The following is an 18671-nucleotide window of genomic DNA, read 5'->3' as shown; positions in this document are numbered from 1 at the left end:
AATAGATGTCAAATATATCCTTTATAGCTTCACTGAGGTGTTTTGCAGTGAAACAATCAAAACAAGCAAAACAAATATGCAGATCCCAATTATAGGACAAGAATATTCTTGTAGTTTGGTGCTAAGAGATCCCTGGCGGTTCACTTTGCAACACCCAGTTTTTGTGCTGTGTTGGGACAAGCTGAGAGCACAGATCCCAAGTAAGACCCCCCCCAGCCCAGCTGCTAGGTGAGTTTATGTAGCGCTGAGAGTACAGGAGCAGCTCTGCAGCTCTGCTACACAGATGCAGTGAAACTGCTTTTCCACTTAAACTGTGCATATACAGAGTTTGGATTTTTTTAATTCTTGTTCAACTGTAACAATGTGCTTCATTTCTGGCTGTTCAGCTCCTGTGGTTTAATATTTACAACTCTGTTCCTTGGACTTCCCAGGTGGTCATCCATCTCACATTGTGCTTAGGGCCAGGGTCTTCTCCAGCCCATATCCACCAGAATGTTCACCAGCAGGTGCTGAGTAGACTCATGATTTCCTCAAATTCCACAGGGTTGGAAAAACCATTTGCTGGACCACCAGGCAACAAGCAGGAGTTATATCTGGCAAGCCTAAATCCAAAAGGGAAGATTATGGGTTTTAAAGCCAACAGGGACCATTCTACATCACGTAGCAACTTTCCAACTTACTCCTCCATGCTTCAGCAAGAGCAGAAACAGAGACGAGGGCTGTCTAAGGGCCCTGAGAGCATCCCCCCTCCTGGCTGTTTGGCTGCCTGGGCCCAGGGCCAACTTGGAGCTAGCACAGCTGAGAGCTGCCCCACCTCCTTCATTGGCCTTGGACACAGCACTGCAGGGAGGCCTCAGCCAGGGCTGATACCACTTCCTGTGGGATCTGCTTTTAAGCTAAGCCCCTTCCATTTGGACTGTATTTGAGGTAAAGCTCCTGCTGTGTCACAGCCATGCCTGACCCTGACATGCCTGCCCATTGCTCTGAAGCTAGACCCTGATCTGCAGCTGACTTCCAGCCTGATCTCAGACCTGCCTTATCACTAGCGAGCCTGCCTGGTGCTCACTGGGCTGTGCCTGATGCTTGTTACCCTCAGTGGTCCGTGCTTGCCTCACTTGGGGGCTGTGGGGCTGGTGAGACTCCTGCCCTGCCAACTATGTTACTGTGCTCAGCTCCCAGCTCACCTTCCCTTGAAGAGAGCCAGCTCTTGCTGCTCTCTGACAAGCTGTTCCTCTCAAAATCTCCACAGTTTTTAAAGACTGATGACCTCAGCAAAAGTATCAACCCATTTTCCTTCACAGAAGAAAATAAATGGTGGATTCAGCTAGGAACCAAACCTACCACTTGTACTACTGAACCATGGAAGGAGCAAAATTAATAGTCTTATATAGATTCTCCTCTCTCAGTGATAAGAAGACAGGGCTAGAAACTTTGGGAACTCTTTTTCTTAGTCCTCCAGCCTTTCTATACTCAAAGTATAGAGACATCCTGGAAATAAATGCCATTAATTCACAAGTAGAAGAAAACAACTCATGTCAGCAGTGGCACTTACAGCTCTTGGAGTCCAATGGATCTTTCAGTTACATGTCTACCTCAGCTGCAACCTTGCATCACACTGGCGCTACAGAGAGTATGACCACACCAGCAGGTGTTATAAAATATTTTATTTTATTTTATTATAAATATTTTATTTTATGAATATTTTATTTTATAAAATTATTTTAAAATCCTCTTTGAACACTAAGTCAGAAGGAGTCCAGGGAAACTGGGGTCAACATGTCAAGATACTCTTTTCTTCTTCCCTCGCTTTCCTCTCGTGCCTTCCCCTCCCTGCCCCAGATCACTTTGCTGGAGGTTTGGGCCCTGCTCCTGGAAGAAATCTTTTTGTGCCTATTGCTAAACTGCTGTAGCAGCTGCTCAGATCTTTTCCTATTGCTGTGATGTGAGGCAGTCATGATTTTACCACAAAAGTGGTGTTTGCCTGCCATGAACCCCAAAGAGTTCAACACTGATTAGGAAGGAAGGCTGGCTGGCTGGCTGGCAGCATGACTGACTAAGCCTGGTTTCCTTAGGAACCCAGCCTAAAAGAGCGAGAAAGTAAGAGCATGTGTATTCTGGTAGGCAGTGAATAATCCATGAAAAATCTTAATTAAAAATTTAAACATGTGTCTGCTAATTACATCACCCTTCTGCCCTCAGAAAGCAGCAAATGAGCATAGTTGCACACCTGCCTGTGTGTTTATTTCCTTAGGATGCTGCTCACTTGCTCAGCAACCCAAATACCAGCTCAGGTAGCAGCTGCCATTGTAAAAACATTCTGGGGAAAAGTGATGACAAATATCTTCTTTTTGGTAATGAATGGCAGAACTGTTCACAGAAATCCTGCACACTGTTGCTGCATGCCCTGAGTTTGTTGATGTTTTTCATATACCAATCCGGATACTATTAGTTCTCATCTCTCAGATAGGCTATTTAATGCCAGCAATGTACACTCTGCTGACTAGCCACCTGAAGACCTGTGAAAAGAGAGAGATGGGGTAAATGGTTTAAAAAGCAGGCTGTAAGGATATGAAAATGAGCATGGACATTGTCTGTAAACTCAAAAACTGTAGAGAAAGGTCTGCCAAGGCTCTAGACGCTCTGGAGATTCTCAGTCCTGCAGGGAAAGCGTGGCACTCCACATTTCAAGCATATACAGTGTGAGGAGCCTCAACGCGGTAAAGGGATAGCTCAGATTAACTGTTATCTCTGAAAATAAGCACTCCTAGCAAACAAAGCTTGCTTCTCCCTCCATAAGTTACCCTGCAGTGAATCTCCTCCAGTATACATAGCCTCCTCAGCTGCTCTGAGTTGGCTGGGTTGCAGCTGCTTGACATTGGGCCACAGCCTCTGAGTTGGGAAGGCTGTTTTAGTCACTGCCTAAAGGAGTAGGATCATGTTCAACATTGCTGTTGTTATTTATTACAGTCATTAATTTGGCAGGAATTAAGCAAATTCTGGCAGGTAGCGTATGCCTCTGTACATTAGCATAACTGCTGAGCTCTAGTGGGTACACTGGGTGAGAAATCAATTCCCTGGTTTTTGGCTCCTGTCTAAACAGGCAGAGGAGGAGGGCATGTGTGTCCACTGGCACATATATGGCACATGTTACCAGATGTTCATCCAGTGTGCTCTCCTTGAGACTTGCCTTTACACTGTGGTCCTACCTCAGCCTGCTGAACCTCTTGGGAAAGGGTCCAGCTGGGATGTGGGTTTGTTTCCTTGGGGACACTTAGAGCCATACTGGTACTGCACAAGGTCTTCTTCAACTTGACCTAGAAAAGACTCAACAGACAGTAAGAACCTCTGAACCCCTAAACCCCGACACTCTGCATCACTAACAAAGCACTGCCTCAAGACTGAATTACCCTATGAGATCATCTTTAAAGTGATATTTTAATACATTCACTGACTATTTTGAAGCTTCACAGTCTTGAGATGACATACTGGAGAAGGCTTCATTATCCTCCGGGGTACAGACAAGGAGATGGCTGCCCTACTGCTGAGTTTCCTCATGTTGAGGTCACATCCATCTAAGATGGCTGGAGTTGGGTGACTCAGCTCAGGGGCTGCCAGAATCACTGAATGATTTTTCATGTAAGGCGAAGCATCTGTTGTTGCTGGGTGAGGAAACTAACTGGTCCTTCCTTTAAAAAAATGGTTATTTGTTAAAATCCGAGGTGTATGTAGAGTTTAGGATGCCATATGGCAAACCCAGGGGGCATATGAAATCCCAAGCAAGGCTGTGAGGTTAATTGGCTCTAATCAGAAATATTGGGCCTAGCAGGCCTGGGCGCTCATCACAGAGGAGAGGGCCCAGATCTGAAATTCAGAAATTGGCCTGTCTTTATTGGGTGTCAGCTCCCAGTCCCAGGACTGTGTTGCTCCCTGAAATCCCAAGCCCATCTCTGCTCCTTTCGACTTTTCCTACCTTGCCAGGAGGGTGACTCAAGCATCCATGTGGTTTACTGGCAGGACCCTGCTGTATTGTGCTGCCCTGCTACCTGGGGGTCGTGGTAAGAGTGCTGGGAGGAGAGTGTTTCACGTTGAGGTGGCTGTTCGACGCGGACTCATCTGCCGCAGTAAATGACCACGGGTCACTCTCAGAGGTAACGTTCACTCTGCTGACCAGGTGCCAGGCTGAGCTTTCTGTATTATTCTTGCTCACCAGGAAGACTGTAGGGGCAGAGCCATCGAAGACAGGCTGATGCACTTACCATGTATGTACTCTGCAGCCCACACTGGATGGCACAGAGGGAAGCGGTGAGGTGGGGTGAGCCGGGGCACAGAGTCACAGGTTTGGGTGTCTCTGGGTCAATGTCAGTACCCTTTGCTCTGCAGTGGTGGAGGAGAAGCACCCAAGGCTTACACCAAACCCCTTCGAGTTGGGAGCGGGAGGAAGTGTCTGCAGCTGGGCTCCCCAGACAAAGCTCAATTACTTTCCATTTGTGCAGAGAATGGGTGCATTTAATCCAGAAACAGTAGCAACCAAAAAGTCATTTCGCTAAGTAGCAAGATCATCCACCACTTGGGAGTAGCTGGAACTATTTACAAAATGTTTTCACACTTCAGCAAGGAAGAGGCTGTATATTTCTGACTGAGAAGCAGAAGGCAATCCTGTAATAATGCCTCATCTTTACCAGTCATTCCAAATTATTCACATGAAAGATCCTGTTTTCTCTCTTGGACTTTAATGAAGCTCCTGTTGAACCAATTATTCACTAGCTATTCATGTATTGTCAGAAAGGAAATCGCAGAAGCTTTGTCATTAGGAATAAGATTTGATTGGCAAGGCACATGGCTTTGGGGTGGGTTTTCTTCTTCCCCTTCTTTGCTCTGAAGCCATAGCTTTTAACTGGCAATTTCCACTACTATAATCTGATGGAAAGTGATAAAATGCCTCAGACTGCAGTACTCAAATGAGAAAACACTCCGGATTAGTAGGAATATAATTATGTTTTTCATGACATTGATTTTTTATTTTCTAACTGACAAAAGTAAACAACTGGGGGAGGTGGGGGGGAGGAGTGCCGAAAAACAACATTTAGACTTTAGTGAGATAATTAACTCAGCAATTAAACATATTTTGTATTCAGCATTTGTCCTCCATAGCACACAGCATATGTGACGTTTGTCCTTTATTCAAATGCTGGCTTCTTGCAATCTTTTTTTTGTCAGCAGGAGTGGCAGCCGGCGAGTGTCCTGTATGAAGGCCCACTTCCATGGTGCTTTACTTTTAAAGATGAATATTCACGGCTATGGTTTGGAAGGGAAGAGGCAGCCAAAAAGAATCATTAAGCTGCACTAAATGAGCAGAATTGAGAGGCAGGAGATCCATGCAACAGGCACTTGTGTCTGTTTTCTTTTTGCCCACAGTATTTGGAGGGAAAGTAACCCAAGGCCCTCATAATCCTTGCTGCTCTGTGTACTGCTCAACTTTATCCAGGTGCAATACGGGGCTGCGATGTCAAATGCCCTGCACTCTGATCCCATTTGACATCACAGCATCAGGATGGGCTAGTACATGGGCAGGATATATCCAAGGAAAATTAAAGAACAAGAATTAAAGCAAATCAAAGCAAAGAGACTAGTCCTTTGGTAGGGCTACCTGCTGGTTCAACAGAGTTGATTTCTCACTGCAGTATGAAACATGCAAAGAAGCATCAGCACCAATTGATCATTAGAAATCTCACTATCCTTTTTAGCACAGAGTAGCTCTTCCGTCATTAGCTTACCAAAGAGTGAGTGAGTCTTCAGGGAAGCTGATTGTCTCAGAAGGTATGAACTACAATACAGGAGAGAGGTCTTCCTCATCACTGCCCTGACTTCATCTCTTTTAGAAAAATGAGGTCATTAGGAAAAAGTTTCAACACTAGGATAAATAAAACATCCTACTTCTGACTTTATAGGCAGGATCAAGAGGGACAAGCAAACACTGTGTCAGGCAGAGGTGTGCAGATATGTCATGAAAAGGATGACACAGTACTTCTGCATGTCAACCCAAACTGCAAAGCTGTAGCTGATATTGTGTTAATACCCAAGCGTACTACAATTCATCTTTTTTCTTTGAGACAACATATGTGAGGCTTCTTTTCAGGGCAGAACTCTGAGCCTGAGGGAAACTCAAATATCTTCCTACTCTGTGACAGTCCCATGGCCCAATTTAAGCTGCTGCTGCTGCTGCTGGGGGCTAGAAGGGCTAACTTCTGAGCTGGCATAAATTGCTATAGTAAACATACTATGATAAGTCATTCCAAATTAATTTCTTCCTTTCCCAAGCTGACTTTGCCAGCTTATGTGCTAAAAAAATCTTGTTTCTTGCTTTGTCCTGAAACACTGTGGTGCATAATAAACATCAAGTCTCAAGAGGCTGTTTTTACTGCTAATTTTAGGCAATTAAATGTATCGTTCATGTATTCATGATACATACAAATCACCATGTATCTGGAGCACAACCTTTCCCAAATCCAGCATGTTCGTCTTGTGAAATCTGTGGCCATTTAGGGAATGTAAAAGTCACACTGATAAATGCTTTTAACTGTTAGACCTAAAATGTGTTTGTTATTGTACTGACCTTGGGAGATGAATAGAAAAGCGCTTTGTCCTTACCCTGCAAGACAGCCACAGCAGCTGGCTATGCTTCAGGACAGGCCAGACTAAAATAGGTCTGGCCACGTGACAGGTTGATAGGAGAACCCTGGGAGTTCTGCAAGTTATTTGAGTGCTGTTAATAGTCCTACCAAAAGATGACATCCCTGAAAATGTATCCCAAAGTTGGATCAATGATTTAATTTATAATTCACTGATCCACAGATATGACAACAATCTAATTTTTGGGAACACCTATTGTGATTGGTTACTGCCTCATCCCTCATAAATCTCCAAACCTACTGAGAGATAAGTCCTATGGAAACAAAAAGTTGTGTAGGAAGCGCTGCCCAAACAGCAGATGAGCAAACGGCGTTTGTGCAATATATACTAGAAGTATTAATATGAAGAGGAGAGATTAGAAGAATCATCATTAACTTGCAATCCAAAGAATTTTAAGAAATTGAGATCAAGGTGATTTAAATGAGTTGTTTTGCTCATGGTTGTACATTTTGCTGCTTTATTTGTCTGTTATTTATTCTTCCTCCTCTTGCCTTTTCGTGAAAAGTGCATACCAACAAAGGGAAAAGGCCAGGGAAGAGCAGTCCCCCTCGCTGCTCCCGCTTTAGGTGGCTAACAGCCTTAGAGTAGGTAGGTCCCACCCTACCTTCCCTCTAAAGCCAGCAGAGGTGCCTGCAGAGCGTTCCCAGAGCGGTTGCTCAGCTCCCTGCTCTAACTTGTCCTCTGGAGGCATGCTTTCCAGTGGCTACGCAGGGAGCCTGGAGAGCATGGCCTTCTAAACACTTACGTTTGGTACTTACTGTCACATAAGAACAGCCAGCAAATATGTAGGGGAAGAGGGAATGTGACTATTCCCAAGGACCCAAAAGGTAGGTACATTCAAAAGAGAGTGATTTTTAAGTACAGTGAAGTGTTACGTCTAGCATGAATAAGAAAAATAATATGCAGAATGGGAGGTGATTTTCAAGCTGAATCTATTTCTTGAAATATTCTCTCATATGCTATTATTATTCCACAGTAATGCTTCTTTTAGGGCAATATTTTACACCACTGTTAACATCTCCATGGCACCATAGACAGGGAGGCCTTCCAAGCACACAGTTTCTCTCACACTCAGTTTAGGAGTTCGTCCAATTTTCTATGCGTTTACACTGCATCACTGAGTTGAGATATTTGATCAAGAGTAATGATAATGCTTTGCTTTGCTTCATTCCAGCCCTCACTCAATCTCCTTTGCAAACACCACCAGGGAGTAGCAGGGCCTCGGGAGGCAGAATGCCCATCCAAATCTTGCCTGTGAGTACCTGGCAAAGCTAGGACCAGAAGACAGACGTACTCGATCCTTCCCTCATTTGAGAAGCAGCTCAGGTCGACATGGCTCTGAACTTTGGAGATGATCTGCCTGCTAAGCTACAGCACATGTATGATTTGCGGGTTTCTAGTCTGACTTGGCTTCATTTTTTAACTTTACATTTTCTTTATAGGGAACCAAACTGTTCACTGGGTTTGGCAGCTGATGGCTATTAACTGTCACACTCCAATAACCAAGGGATAGTTAGAACAGCATTAAATATTTGTACTGTGCAGCAAGGCTATACTTCATCTCAGTACACATGAATCCCATGCTCTTTTCACACTGGAAGAAAACCCACCTTATTGCTATTCAAATCTATCTGTCTGTCTCTCTTCCCATACTGTCATTACGCATGCAAGGCCTGTCAGTGCCATTGACACAAAAAAACCTCTCTTGCCAACACCAGAGACACCTGAAAAAAACCCAAGACACAAAAGAATTACGGCTTTAAAAATTTTTGTTTATTTGGCCTTCATTTTCTAATAAGGTCACTTATTCCATGTCTTTATAAAAGTATTTCTCCTGCCCTGCAAGGGTGTGTGTTCTTTCTCACAGGAACAAGTTGCAGATAATTCTATGTGTAAAGTGGGTTTTGGTAACTGAGGTTTCTCCATTTTGTATGTCCCTGGTTAAATTTTAGAGCTTTGTTTTGAGCATAGTTTTTTCCCCTCATCATAACTGCCATTTTGAGTCTAATCTTTTAGGAAATATCCTACATAGGCACTCCTTGTGGCCTGCTTTTAAAAGGCAAAATTTATTTTGGCCTCTGCAGGAAGCATTTAAAGCACATAATGAATAATGTTTGACACAGGAGTCAGTTAGCAGTCATTTTAGATTAACAACACTGCTCAGAAAAAAACCTTGCAGGGTATTAGACCAAGGGAAAGATGCTTAGGCAATAACCTCTGAGCCAGTTGGTTGCTGAACTATTCACAATAGACATAACTATCTCCAAAGGTCTTCAGTGTGAGAATTATTGCCGGGAAGAGAACAATGAGTTAGTGAGATACAAAACAATAGGCTCATGCTCTAATACAAGCAGTTAGCACCACACATGTTCTGTTCTCATTTAATCTGCAAGACTTTCAGACAGTAGCAGTTGGTGCCCAAATTAAGACTTCTTCTCTCCCTTTGATCTTATGTAAAAACTAATGAATTGTATAATCTCCAACACCTCTGAAATCCCGCTGGTTAGCGGGAAACTATCCCTACCTTTCCCATGCCTGTCTCAATTCACTAAATGGGAGCTATATTTAACAGCAGGCCAATCACATGATCGCTGAAAAGGAACAGCACAAGGATCTGTAATCCTAATGCTCTGGAGCTGTGATTGCTATAAATCTCTCGCAGAATGATTTCCTTTAAATCCCAAACATGTCATCACACTTTTAATTAACATTTCTTTATGAAAACTGTGGATAAGACCTTTTAAATTAAAGATTGTTCCCACACTTGTCATCTTAAAACACTGTGCATTTCTATTGTCATTTTCATGTAGCATATTTTACTTCACTTTATAAGTAAAGCTTTTTTTCTCTCCTTTCCCCTCCTTTGCCTTCCCTGCCTTAACCCTCAAACAAGTAGTAACAGTTAGCACTATTTTTTAAGGGTAAACAAATAGTTTCAACGTAGTTCCTGTACAAAAAGGAAAATTCAAATAATCAAAAGACCAGCAACGAGTACAGGCGGAGATGTGGCTGATACTGCCCTACTCGAATTCTTACCCTCTTCACCCCTTGCGTTTATCATCTAATTGAGCTTACCACCTTCTTTACAGAGAAAGAGATTGAAAGAGGAAAGTGGTCTGCCCAAAGTAACAAAATGGATCACTTGCAGAAATGGAAACACAACCTTTATTTCCTGATTACCAGCTCTTAATTTGTCTCAGCTGTTTAGCATGTGGATATATAAATACTGGGCCTATTTTCTTGCCTGTTGATCTCAGCAGCATTGCTACCCAATTACATGGTACTAAAAGAATGCTACAAAGCAATCGGCTGGGCACAGGAGATGCAGTCTTATTTCCAGCAAAAGGGAAGAGTTTTATCTGAGTGAGGATGATAGGCTCTGGCTGGTGGCTAGTAAGGAAATGGATTTCCAATATTTGTTTTCCTGAAAGTATCCCAGGTAAGAACTCTGGTTTGAATGATGGCTCAAGCTCAGTGACAAACTCACTTCAGTTATCCCAGCTGGGATTTGAGACAGTGGCATATGTCACCGGCAGACAACTCTTTCCATTATGTTTTTCAGGAAGCCCAGTTTTCTAACATGCCTCTGTGTGGAATAAGCTGGTACAGGACTAAAGAGAGAGGAAGAATATTTGTGAAAGAGAATATTAAGGATGGCATCATTATCCATTATATATATTAAAAAACCCTTAATCAGCGGAAAGCAGGAAAAAAATACAGGTCCTGAAAAGAATCCAGAATGAAATTGTCAGGCAATTTTATAGCACAAATTCAAATTATTTAGCATGACTTGGCAATACATTTCTAAATATCCATATATCATCCAAGAATATTCATTGACAGATATTGAAGAAATAATGAATGGCTAAATAGAGCAGGTCAGACTCTGATGCCCTTCCATGAATTGGGTAGTAGTTTATTCCTCAGCTGCTCCCACTGCCTTCAAATTATGCTTTGTAGCTGACACTAAGAGCCAAATGTCAGGAGCCCAAGCTAACCAAGCACATCAGCGGAAAAGCTCAGAGCAGAACCTTTGACTTGACTTTCTTGCATCCTGAATTGAAAACAAGGAATAGCCTAGATAAATAAAGAAAGAAATAAAAAAAATAAATAAAGACAGACAGACCTCCCCCCGCCTATGTTGTGACTACCTTTCTTTACATATCTTCACTTCCTTTACAGTAGTTATGTTGTCTTATAGTTTCATTGGTATGCTAAAATGTTTACATATTTATATTCTTTTTTTAAATGGGCCATAATTATCTGGCCAGTACATTGATAAAGTTGTTTCAAAAGGAATGGAAAGTGCCACAGATGCAGAACAAAGGTAAGAGCAATTTTAACCACTAGATCATTGGATTTTAAAATATATCACATGGATACATACATCAAGTTAAATAATTAAAAATTGACCATGAGACGTAAAAAATAACATTCTTCTGATCAACCCATAAAGCCTGAAGAGCATGCACACTGTAGCTTCTTTCAGTTTTGTTTGCAGTTCCATTTTCACTCCAATACATTCATTCCTCTTCCTCTCTCCTATGCTAGAACATGAGAAACGTGAAGTCCAAAGCTCTTTCGAGAGTAGCACTGTGAATAAACCAGACAAGTCTTATTTGCACAAAGCTGTTCATGAGTAGGTCCACAGGAAGACAAGGCCTGTACATGCAACCTTTTTCAGACAGAAACTTCCAAGACCTTGAAGAACAGACCGTACTTGCGATGGAACGATCTGTGCTTGCGACGATGGAGTGCCATAGCCTCATGAGGATTTTCAGAAGTGGCTGATTTGAAGCTCCTTGATGTACTTGCAGGGATCTCACTAGGTGATCTCTAAGATGACAGAGTCTGTTCTCCAATGTATCAGACTGGATTCTGGGCCAAACAAGGGAATTGGGATTGTAGCCTTGATTTCTTCCCACACTCTTTGCAATAAACAAACTGTAATAACAACATTCAATCTCTGGGCATCTCTTGCTGTGTTATGCAGGAAATTGCAAAGCCTGCACTGATTTAATATTCTTTGATGAACCCTAGCCATTAATTTTTTCTCTCTTCTGTGGTACAAACACCAAGTTGATGTTCCTTCCCTTCCTTATTCCTAAGATCACCCTTGAACACTCACCTGTTTACTGAAAGTCACATATAAAATGTTGAGATCTAACAGGTACTGTGGGTTAAGCACTCATTTCCTGTTCCCATTTCAGTACGATACATGGAGGAAAGCCAGACACATACCAATATAAAACTAGGAGTAACTGTATGACAATTTATTTATTTATCAGTATCAAATTACATAGCAAAGTAATGAATGCAGTGTCAGATCACCTCTTTGAATACTGTAAATACAAACAAAATCCATCATATTGCTTAATTATTTAAAGTAAATTAAAAGTTTAAAAATGTGCGTTTCAGAGATTCCGTTTGGCATATCCTGTCAATATATCCTGCATAAATATTTCTGTACCTCATTTTCACTATGTGTACCTTAATTAAATACAGGCTCTAGAAAGCTCAAATGGAAGAGATATAGGATCTATCTGTATGTTTATATTCATCATTAACTCATGCCTCTGCCCTGAAATCACTGAAAGTACCTGCCTGCTGGCTCCCCTGACAGATGAAGGTGACTGTACATAGAGCGGCCAGACCCTGCTCTCACATAGTGCCAGACCCAAACCTGCTGACATCAGTGCAAGATGACTGAATGCATGATATCAGCTTTGGATCAGGTCTTTCAATTACTGACAAAATAGCTATTCACTTTCATGGAAGCTGGGCTGGATCTGATGGCCAGATCTTGTACAATCAAATATGTAAGGAAACTCTTGGGACATTTACACCGCTCTTTACACTAGTGTGACTCCACTATATAGAAAGAACAACTCCTGGTTTATAACATTAAGTGACAAATAAGGTCAGGTCTGTTGATTTCACGTAAGTTGAGTAGGATTTGGCCACAGCTGGATACAAACTAGGTAATTCAACAGAAGTATTTTAATGGCGTTAATCAGCAGTGTAATTTACATGGGACTTCCTTATAAAGTATGTAAATCAAACAATTTTTCTTGATGGATGAGATAATAAGCTTCACTTAGCACTGTTTCCAAAAGTTAAGACTACTGAGACATTGTAGTGGTATGAAAAGGAAAACACCATAGAAATATATATTTTGTTTAGAATACAATGAACAGAAGTACAGAAGCGTTGATGCAGGTAATTGGAAAGGTGAGGAAAGGGAAGGAGAAAAAACTTAGGCAGCAATCCCATGGCAACATGGAAGTTACTCTTGATCCCTCCAATTCACCAGTATCAGTGGAAGTCAGGCTTCTCTGGGAAGGTGCAACCTGAACGCTTGATAATTACGCTAGCTGCGTAGTGTCCAGCCCGGATGCACTCGGTCACTGGCCGGTCATAGACGAGCTGTGAGAGAAAGCCTATGAAACAAAGTGGGAGAGAAAAAGAAGGAAGAAAATTGTTAGATTTGGTTTTTGAGTATATCAGTTTGCTACAGGGCAAAGCACTGAAATACTGGCCTAACTGTATGTACACAGGTAACCTGGATAGTTTAAATTTAGTATTGCGCTGGAGTGACCTGCTGAGTTGAAGTGCTGCTGCTGTTATTTCTACCTGAAGTCTCCAGTTGGCAGCTTCAAGTAAATTACAGATTATCAAGACTGATCTTTATTAGTGCCCTCAAAATGATTTTACCCAAGTTTTTGCTGTCTTCTTTTTCAGAGAGAACCTCTGATTCCTGAAATACCATTTTAAAAACAAAGAAGCAATTTTCCCTGCTGAAAAGAGCTCCTTCTCTTCATACTGGCTACACTCCGGCCCCACACAACTGTCACTCTGCAAGCTTCTCTCAAAAAAAGAGAAAGGCACATAACAAATAAATGTTATCTATATTCACAGTTACAGGTGCTCACAAGGAAAGGAAGGTGAGAAATTTTTACCTGATGAGGAAAGTTAAATGACATCTGTTGCCCTTGATTATGGGAAATTTAACCCAACACTTCACTGAGTACCTCTTAGCATGTTCAGGTACCCACATAAACAGCAAACTGTATGGAGAGCCAAGCACCTCTCAGAATCAGGGCACTTGGTTTATTGCTTTAGCTAACAAAGCCCTTGCATGCATGGCTTAGAAAACCAGAAATCACTGAGAGCTGAGTGTTTTGAAACCAGAACACCTCTTTAAATGACTATAAGCAGAGTCCTAAAAAGGAGATTATTCATAGGTACTTGGAAAAGTTAAGTACAAGGGGCAACAGAAATTCTATGGATTGAGTCCCTCATTTCTGAAACACTTTGTCTTGGCTGAAACTATTGTAATTGAAAGTGTGACAGAACTTAGGGCAGAGGTGAAATATGTATTTTAAATTTGGAAGAGGTTTTCAAGATGTAAAAAGTAAACTTAGGATCTTATAATTTAAAACTCCACTCTGTCATTCTACAGGCAATATTTTATTCACTTTTATCCTGTTTTTAATACATTTCAGATGGATCTCTCCTCCTCATCCAATCACAGAAGGAAAGTGAGACTTGCCTAGGAAAATGAGAATTCAAGCAAGCTGAAACATGTTCTTCTTAAAACTTTCATCCACCATTTCAAGTTCCTGTGTCATGCTCTGACAGGGCTTGGGCCTCAACAGTACAAATCTAGTCTTGAAACCATGTCGCTCGTAAGTATTAAGTAGCTCATAGGTACCAATTTCTGACATATTACAAATTTTGATACAAAGATGATGTGTTTTGCTAGCTTGCTTTCAAAGGCACTTTCTCTGTTCAGCTTGGTTACTACTGGAAAAAAAAAGACTCTACATTATATTGTGATGCTCTCATTTAATCTATGCTCCTCTTCTAAATATTTCCTTTTGTGGCACATTAGAGTGTATTTTTAGAAGATGATAAAAATATTTTATCCTATGCAATCATGTCTGCTCCTTTAAGATTAAAAATAATGTAAAACATGAAAAATAAGGTTAGATTAACAAACAATAATACCGGTGAGCAAAAGACTCCATTTTCATGAATTGCCAAAAGCTATCTTGGCTTCTCGGTCATAACTGATAGTGAAAAGAAGCGTAGCTGATGTTTAGTTTTCTCTAAACTGCACGGAATGGAAGAAGAGTTTGAAACTACTAAATCTGTAAATCAAATACTTGTCATTGGAATAGGGAGGCCATAGAAAGGAGGGATTTTACCTGACAACTAGGAGTAAACTTGTATGTTTCTGATATCAATACTCTTCTAGAGAACTACATATTAGCTGGAATTTCACAGATATTGACTGACACTAGCTGGGAAGAAATGACTGCTTAACCAACAAAAGTTACGTCCATAAGCACACGGGAAGAAGACAAGATTTTTCAGTATACAAAGATGAGAATCTGAAATAGGAAGGAACTGTGCTGTAAGTGCAATCACTGATGGCAGTTAGGGGATGACAGACAACACAACTATGGCAGGATGGTCCAGCTGTAATAGTTGGGTAACAGTTGAGAAATTCAAACAGCATGCCTGGCAGAAATCAGACCATTTCTGAATAATGAGATGAAAATGGTCTGCTCTCCATTAAATTAACATGCATTCTTAGGAGAAACTTTCTTGGATACATGGAGAATGTCAATCATTAAATTTAAACTGCCTGGGAGGCAGGAGCTTGCCAGTGTGCTTCTGGGTGGTTAAAACTTGAGTGCAAGTTGTAACTGTATGTAAAATGAGGCTGTTAAGACAGTCCATTTCTGATTCAATAAGTAGTGAAGAAGCACTGGGCAGTCTTCCAAAGGCAAACACGAGGCTAGGTTTTCTGCAGAGCATGATCTGCAGAATTCAGAGAGGGGTTTGTACAAGAAAGAACAACTGTCCTCTATGTTTATGATCAAGGCATCAACCATATATGAAGATGAGAAAATCCAAGGAGCAAAGGACCATAAACCATGAATTATTTCTCAGTACCAACTAGACTGAGGCTGTCATCACCTCCCAGGCTCACTGTAGTTGCAAGCAACTATGTATTTTTTGTCTTCAGTGAAGCTACTTCTTATTTATTCTGATATAAGTGAAAGCAGAATCAGCTGAAAAAACATCCTGTTCTAATTGGGGACAAAAATGAGAGATCTCTCCGATTTCAGAGTGTGGAGAAATGACATTAAGTACAGCTGTCATATACGAGATATGTAGAAACTGCAGTGGCGAGTTTGCCCTCAAAGCATTCCCTTGTCTGTTGAGTTTCTCTTAAAAGGTATGTGTTTCATAGATGAAACAGAAATAGCAGTATCTGACACAATATCGCATCGAATGAAAATACAAACACACATATCACAAACACAGAACTACATCACATACTAAGACTAGGTAGTTGGCAAAGCAGACCCAGGGGAACACCAGAAAGCACTGTTGTTTGAGCAGTGAAACAAAGAGCTCTATCAGGTTGGCTGCCTTAGCTGCAGAATGTTCTTTTTAGTTAATGCAGTAAAAAGCAACATGGTCAGAATATAATTCAGAGTTTGCCTTCTCCAGTGTATAAGGGAGTATGATGCAAACCCGTGAGTCCATACTCTCAAGGCACGGATTCAGATCTTCGAGTTCTAGCTGAAGAAGTTACTACCCCATGTGGTTTTCACCCTCCTGAAAGGGTGCTGAGTGCACCCTCAGCAAGTTTGCTGACGACACCAAGCTGTGTGCTGCAGTCAACACACTGGAAGAAAGGGATGCCATTCAGAGGGACCTTGACAGGCTGGAAAAGTGGGCCCATGCAAACCTCAAGAAGTTCAACAAAGCCAAAGGCAAGGTCCTGCACATGGGTCAGGGCAATCCCAGGCACAAGTACAGGCTGAGTGGAGAATGGATCGAGAGCAGCCCTGAGGAGAAGGACTTGGGAGTGCTGGTGGATGAGAAGCTCAATGTGAGGTGGCAATGTGTGCTTGCAGACCAGAAAGCCAACTGCATCCTGGGCTGCATCAAAAGAAGCATGGCCAGCAGGTCGAGGGAGGTGATTCTCTACTCTGCTGTCGTGAGACCCCACATGGAGTACTGCATCCAGCTCTGAAGCTCCAAACATAAGAAGGATGTGGAGCTGTTGGAGCAAGTCTGGAGGAGGGCTGGAGCACTTCTCCTATGAGGACAGGCTGAGAGAGTTGGCATTGTTCAGCCTGGAGAAGAGAAGGCTCCGGGGAGACGTTATAGCGGACTTCTAGTACCTAAAGGGGGTTATAGGAGAGATGGGGAGAAACTCTTTAGCAGGATCTGTTGTGATAGGACAAGGAGTAATGGTTTTAAAATAGAGAGAGGTAGATTCAGACTGGACATAAGGAAATTCTTTTTTACAATGACAGGGGAGGAACACTGGAACAGGTTGCCCAGAGAGGTGGTGGATGCCCCATCCCTGGAAACATTCAAGGCCAGGCTGGATGGGGCTCTGAGCAACCTGATCTGGTTGGAGATGTCCCTGCTTTTTGCAGGGGGGTTGGACTAGATGATTTTTAAAGGTCTCTTCCAACTCAAACCGTTCTATGATTCTATGATCTTTCTTTGCTGCTTGTATGACCCGATATTCTGTCAAAATGAGCCAGATTAGTTTAAACAGTAAGGTGTTGAATAGTAGATCTCTGCTAACCCAGCTGATTTAAACTGAGGTGGGTTAGTGAGTACTCAAATAGCTTTACCAGTGAGCAGAGCGGTGCATAAGCAGTTGAAGGCTGTAATCTCTTTAAGGTGCCATGAGTGGAAATGCAAGAAGCTAAGTGAACATGGCTTCAGACTTACTTCACACTCCTCCTACAATTTCACGGACAGAAAGGGCAGGACTGAACTCTGATCCTGTATCATGAGTCTGGGCTCACAGAACTAGATCATCCCAGCAGATACTAAAGTAGCTCAGCAGCTATTTTAACTTCTGCTATGACCTGAACTAGTTCCTAGCTACCATTGGAATGGAGTGCAGAAAGGAGTAGTATATTTTGGCTTCACAAGACAAACATTTGTCTTCAATACCCTTCAAATATTTTACCAAAACAACTTCAAGCAATATTGTTTACCATCTTCTAATTACAGCTATTTCTGCACTAGCGTTTCTACCCTGCTGGAGCTGTGGACAGTGTTAGATGCATTGTGTACCACTCTCTTCACGCAAGAACACAAAGGCAAAACCAAACTCAAGGCTATCCCACTTGTCTGCTTCCTGCCCTAATATCCAAAGTGTTCATTGCTTATGAAGTAAGAAAAATGGCAGTTGCAGGCTTTCTAGTAGGCCACCTTACTGAAATTAGCTGTCTCAGTAAGCTTTCAGAATAGACTGAGATGCCTTTTGTCCCTCGCAGACACAGACAGCCAAGTCACCACCTTGTACCTAGATATGATAAGAACTTATCTGGAATTATGTCCAATTCATTCCACTTATTCAGCATCTTCCTAGAAAGCAAAGACAACTTTGCTTCAAAAGCAGCTTTAAACCTTAGAATAGGTACAAAATGTACTTGCATTCCCAGATGCTAGAAGTGATTATAACACACCAATAGTTATTTTTGGCCCATAATTATTTCTTTTCTGCTCAGTAAGGTGTTTCTGAAATCAGTTTGCTTTGAAAAGCATGCCTGAAATAATTGAGAGTTTATCTTTATTATCTCCAGCTTCCTTACTACATGTGCTCAAAGACAATGTTTATAAACATTAAGACTGCAAACAGAATGAGGATGGAAAAGTCAAGTTGCTTTCTTGCTTTTTGTGTTAGGCACCAAATGAAAAGTTCTGTAAGCCAAGTGCCAGAAGTGGTGCTTGAGCCTCAAAATCCAGACCCAAACCAAGGCCCTCACTGAAATCAGCCCAAATCTCTGTGGAGATGTCAATACAAGTCTTAAAAGAAACAGCAAGACAGTCCACTGACTGACACAAAAGGTGTTGTCTTCACTTTGTTACTTCTAAGAGCTGAGTAGCACTTAAAAATCATTAAAGGAGAATGAAGTTAATTGTCTTGT

At 41.8% G+C, this 18671-nt stretch overlaps 1 protein-coding gene and 1 long non-coding RNA gene across 6 annotated transcripts in view; one reads left to right on the top strand and one right to left on the bottom strand.

The window, feature by feature from the left end:
* Window positions 1–18671, top strand: part of LOC147600028 (uncharacterized) — a 46732-nt gene that overhangs the window by 14184 nt on the left and 13877 nt on the right. Inside the window, exons 2-3 of the long non-coding RNA XR_015259119.1 lie at window positions 13432–13634; window positions 14196–14378. This is a non-coding gene — a long non-coding RNA (uncharacterized LOC147600028). The remainder of the gene's footprint in view (window positions 1–13431; window positions 13635–14195; window positions 14379–18671) is intronic.
* Window positions 11943–18671, bottom strand: part of ADK (adenosine kinase) — a 305394-nt gene continuing 298665 nt past the window's right edge. For all 5 annotated transcript variants that reach the window (XM_086752773.1, XM_086752771.1, XM_086752772.1 and 2 more), the window contains one exon: window positions 11943–13130. In XM_086752773.1, the coding sequence (XP_086608899.1) occupies window positions 13006–13130 (125 nt within the window). In that variant the 3' untranslated portion in view covers window positions 11943–13005. The remainder of the gene's footprint in view (window positions 13131–18671) is intronic.

Source organism: Chlamydotis macqueenii, chromosome 7 (genome assembly GCF_036417535.1).
Source record: "Chlamydotis macqueenii isolate bChlMac1 chromosome 7, bChlMac1.mat, whole genome shotgun sequence".
Lineage (NCBI taxonomy): Eukaryota > Metazoa > Chordata > Aves > Otidiformes > Otididae > Chlamydotis > Chlamydotis macqueenii.
The sequence above is the reverse complement of the archived record's forward strand: the minus strand, read 5'-3'. Positions and strand labels throughout refer to the sequence as shown.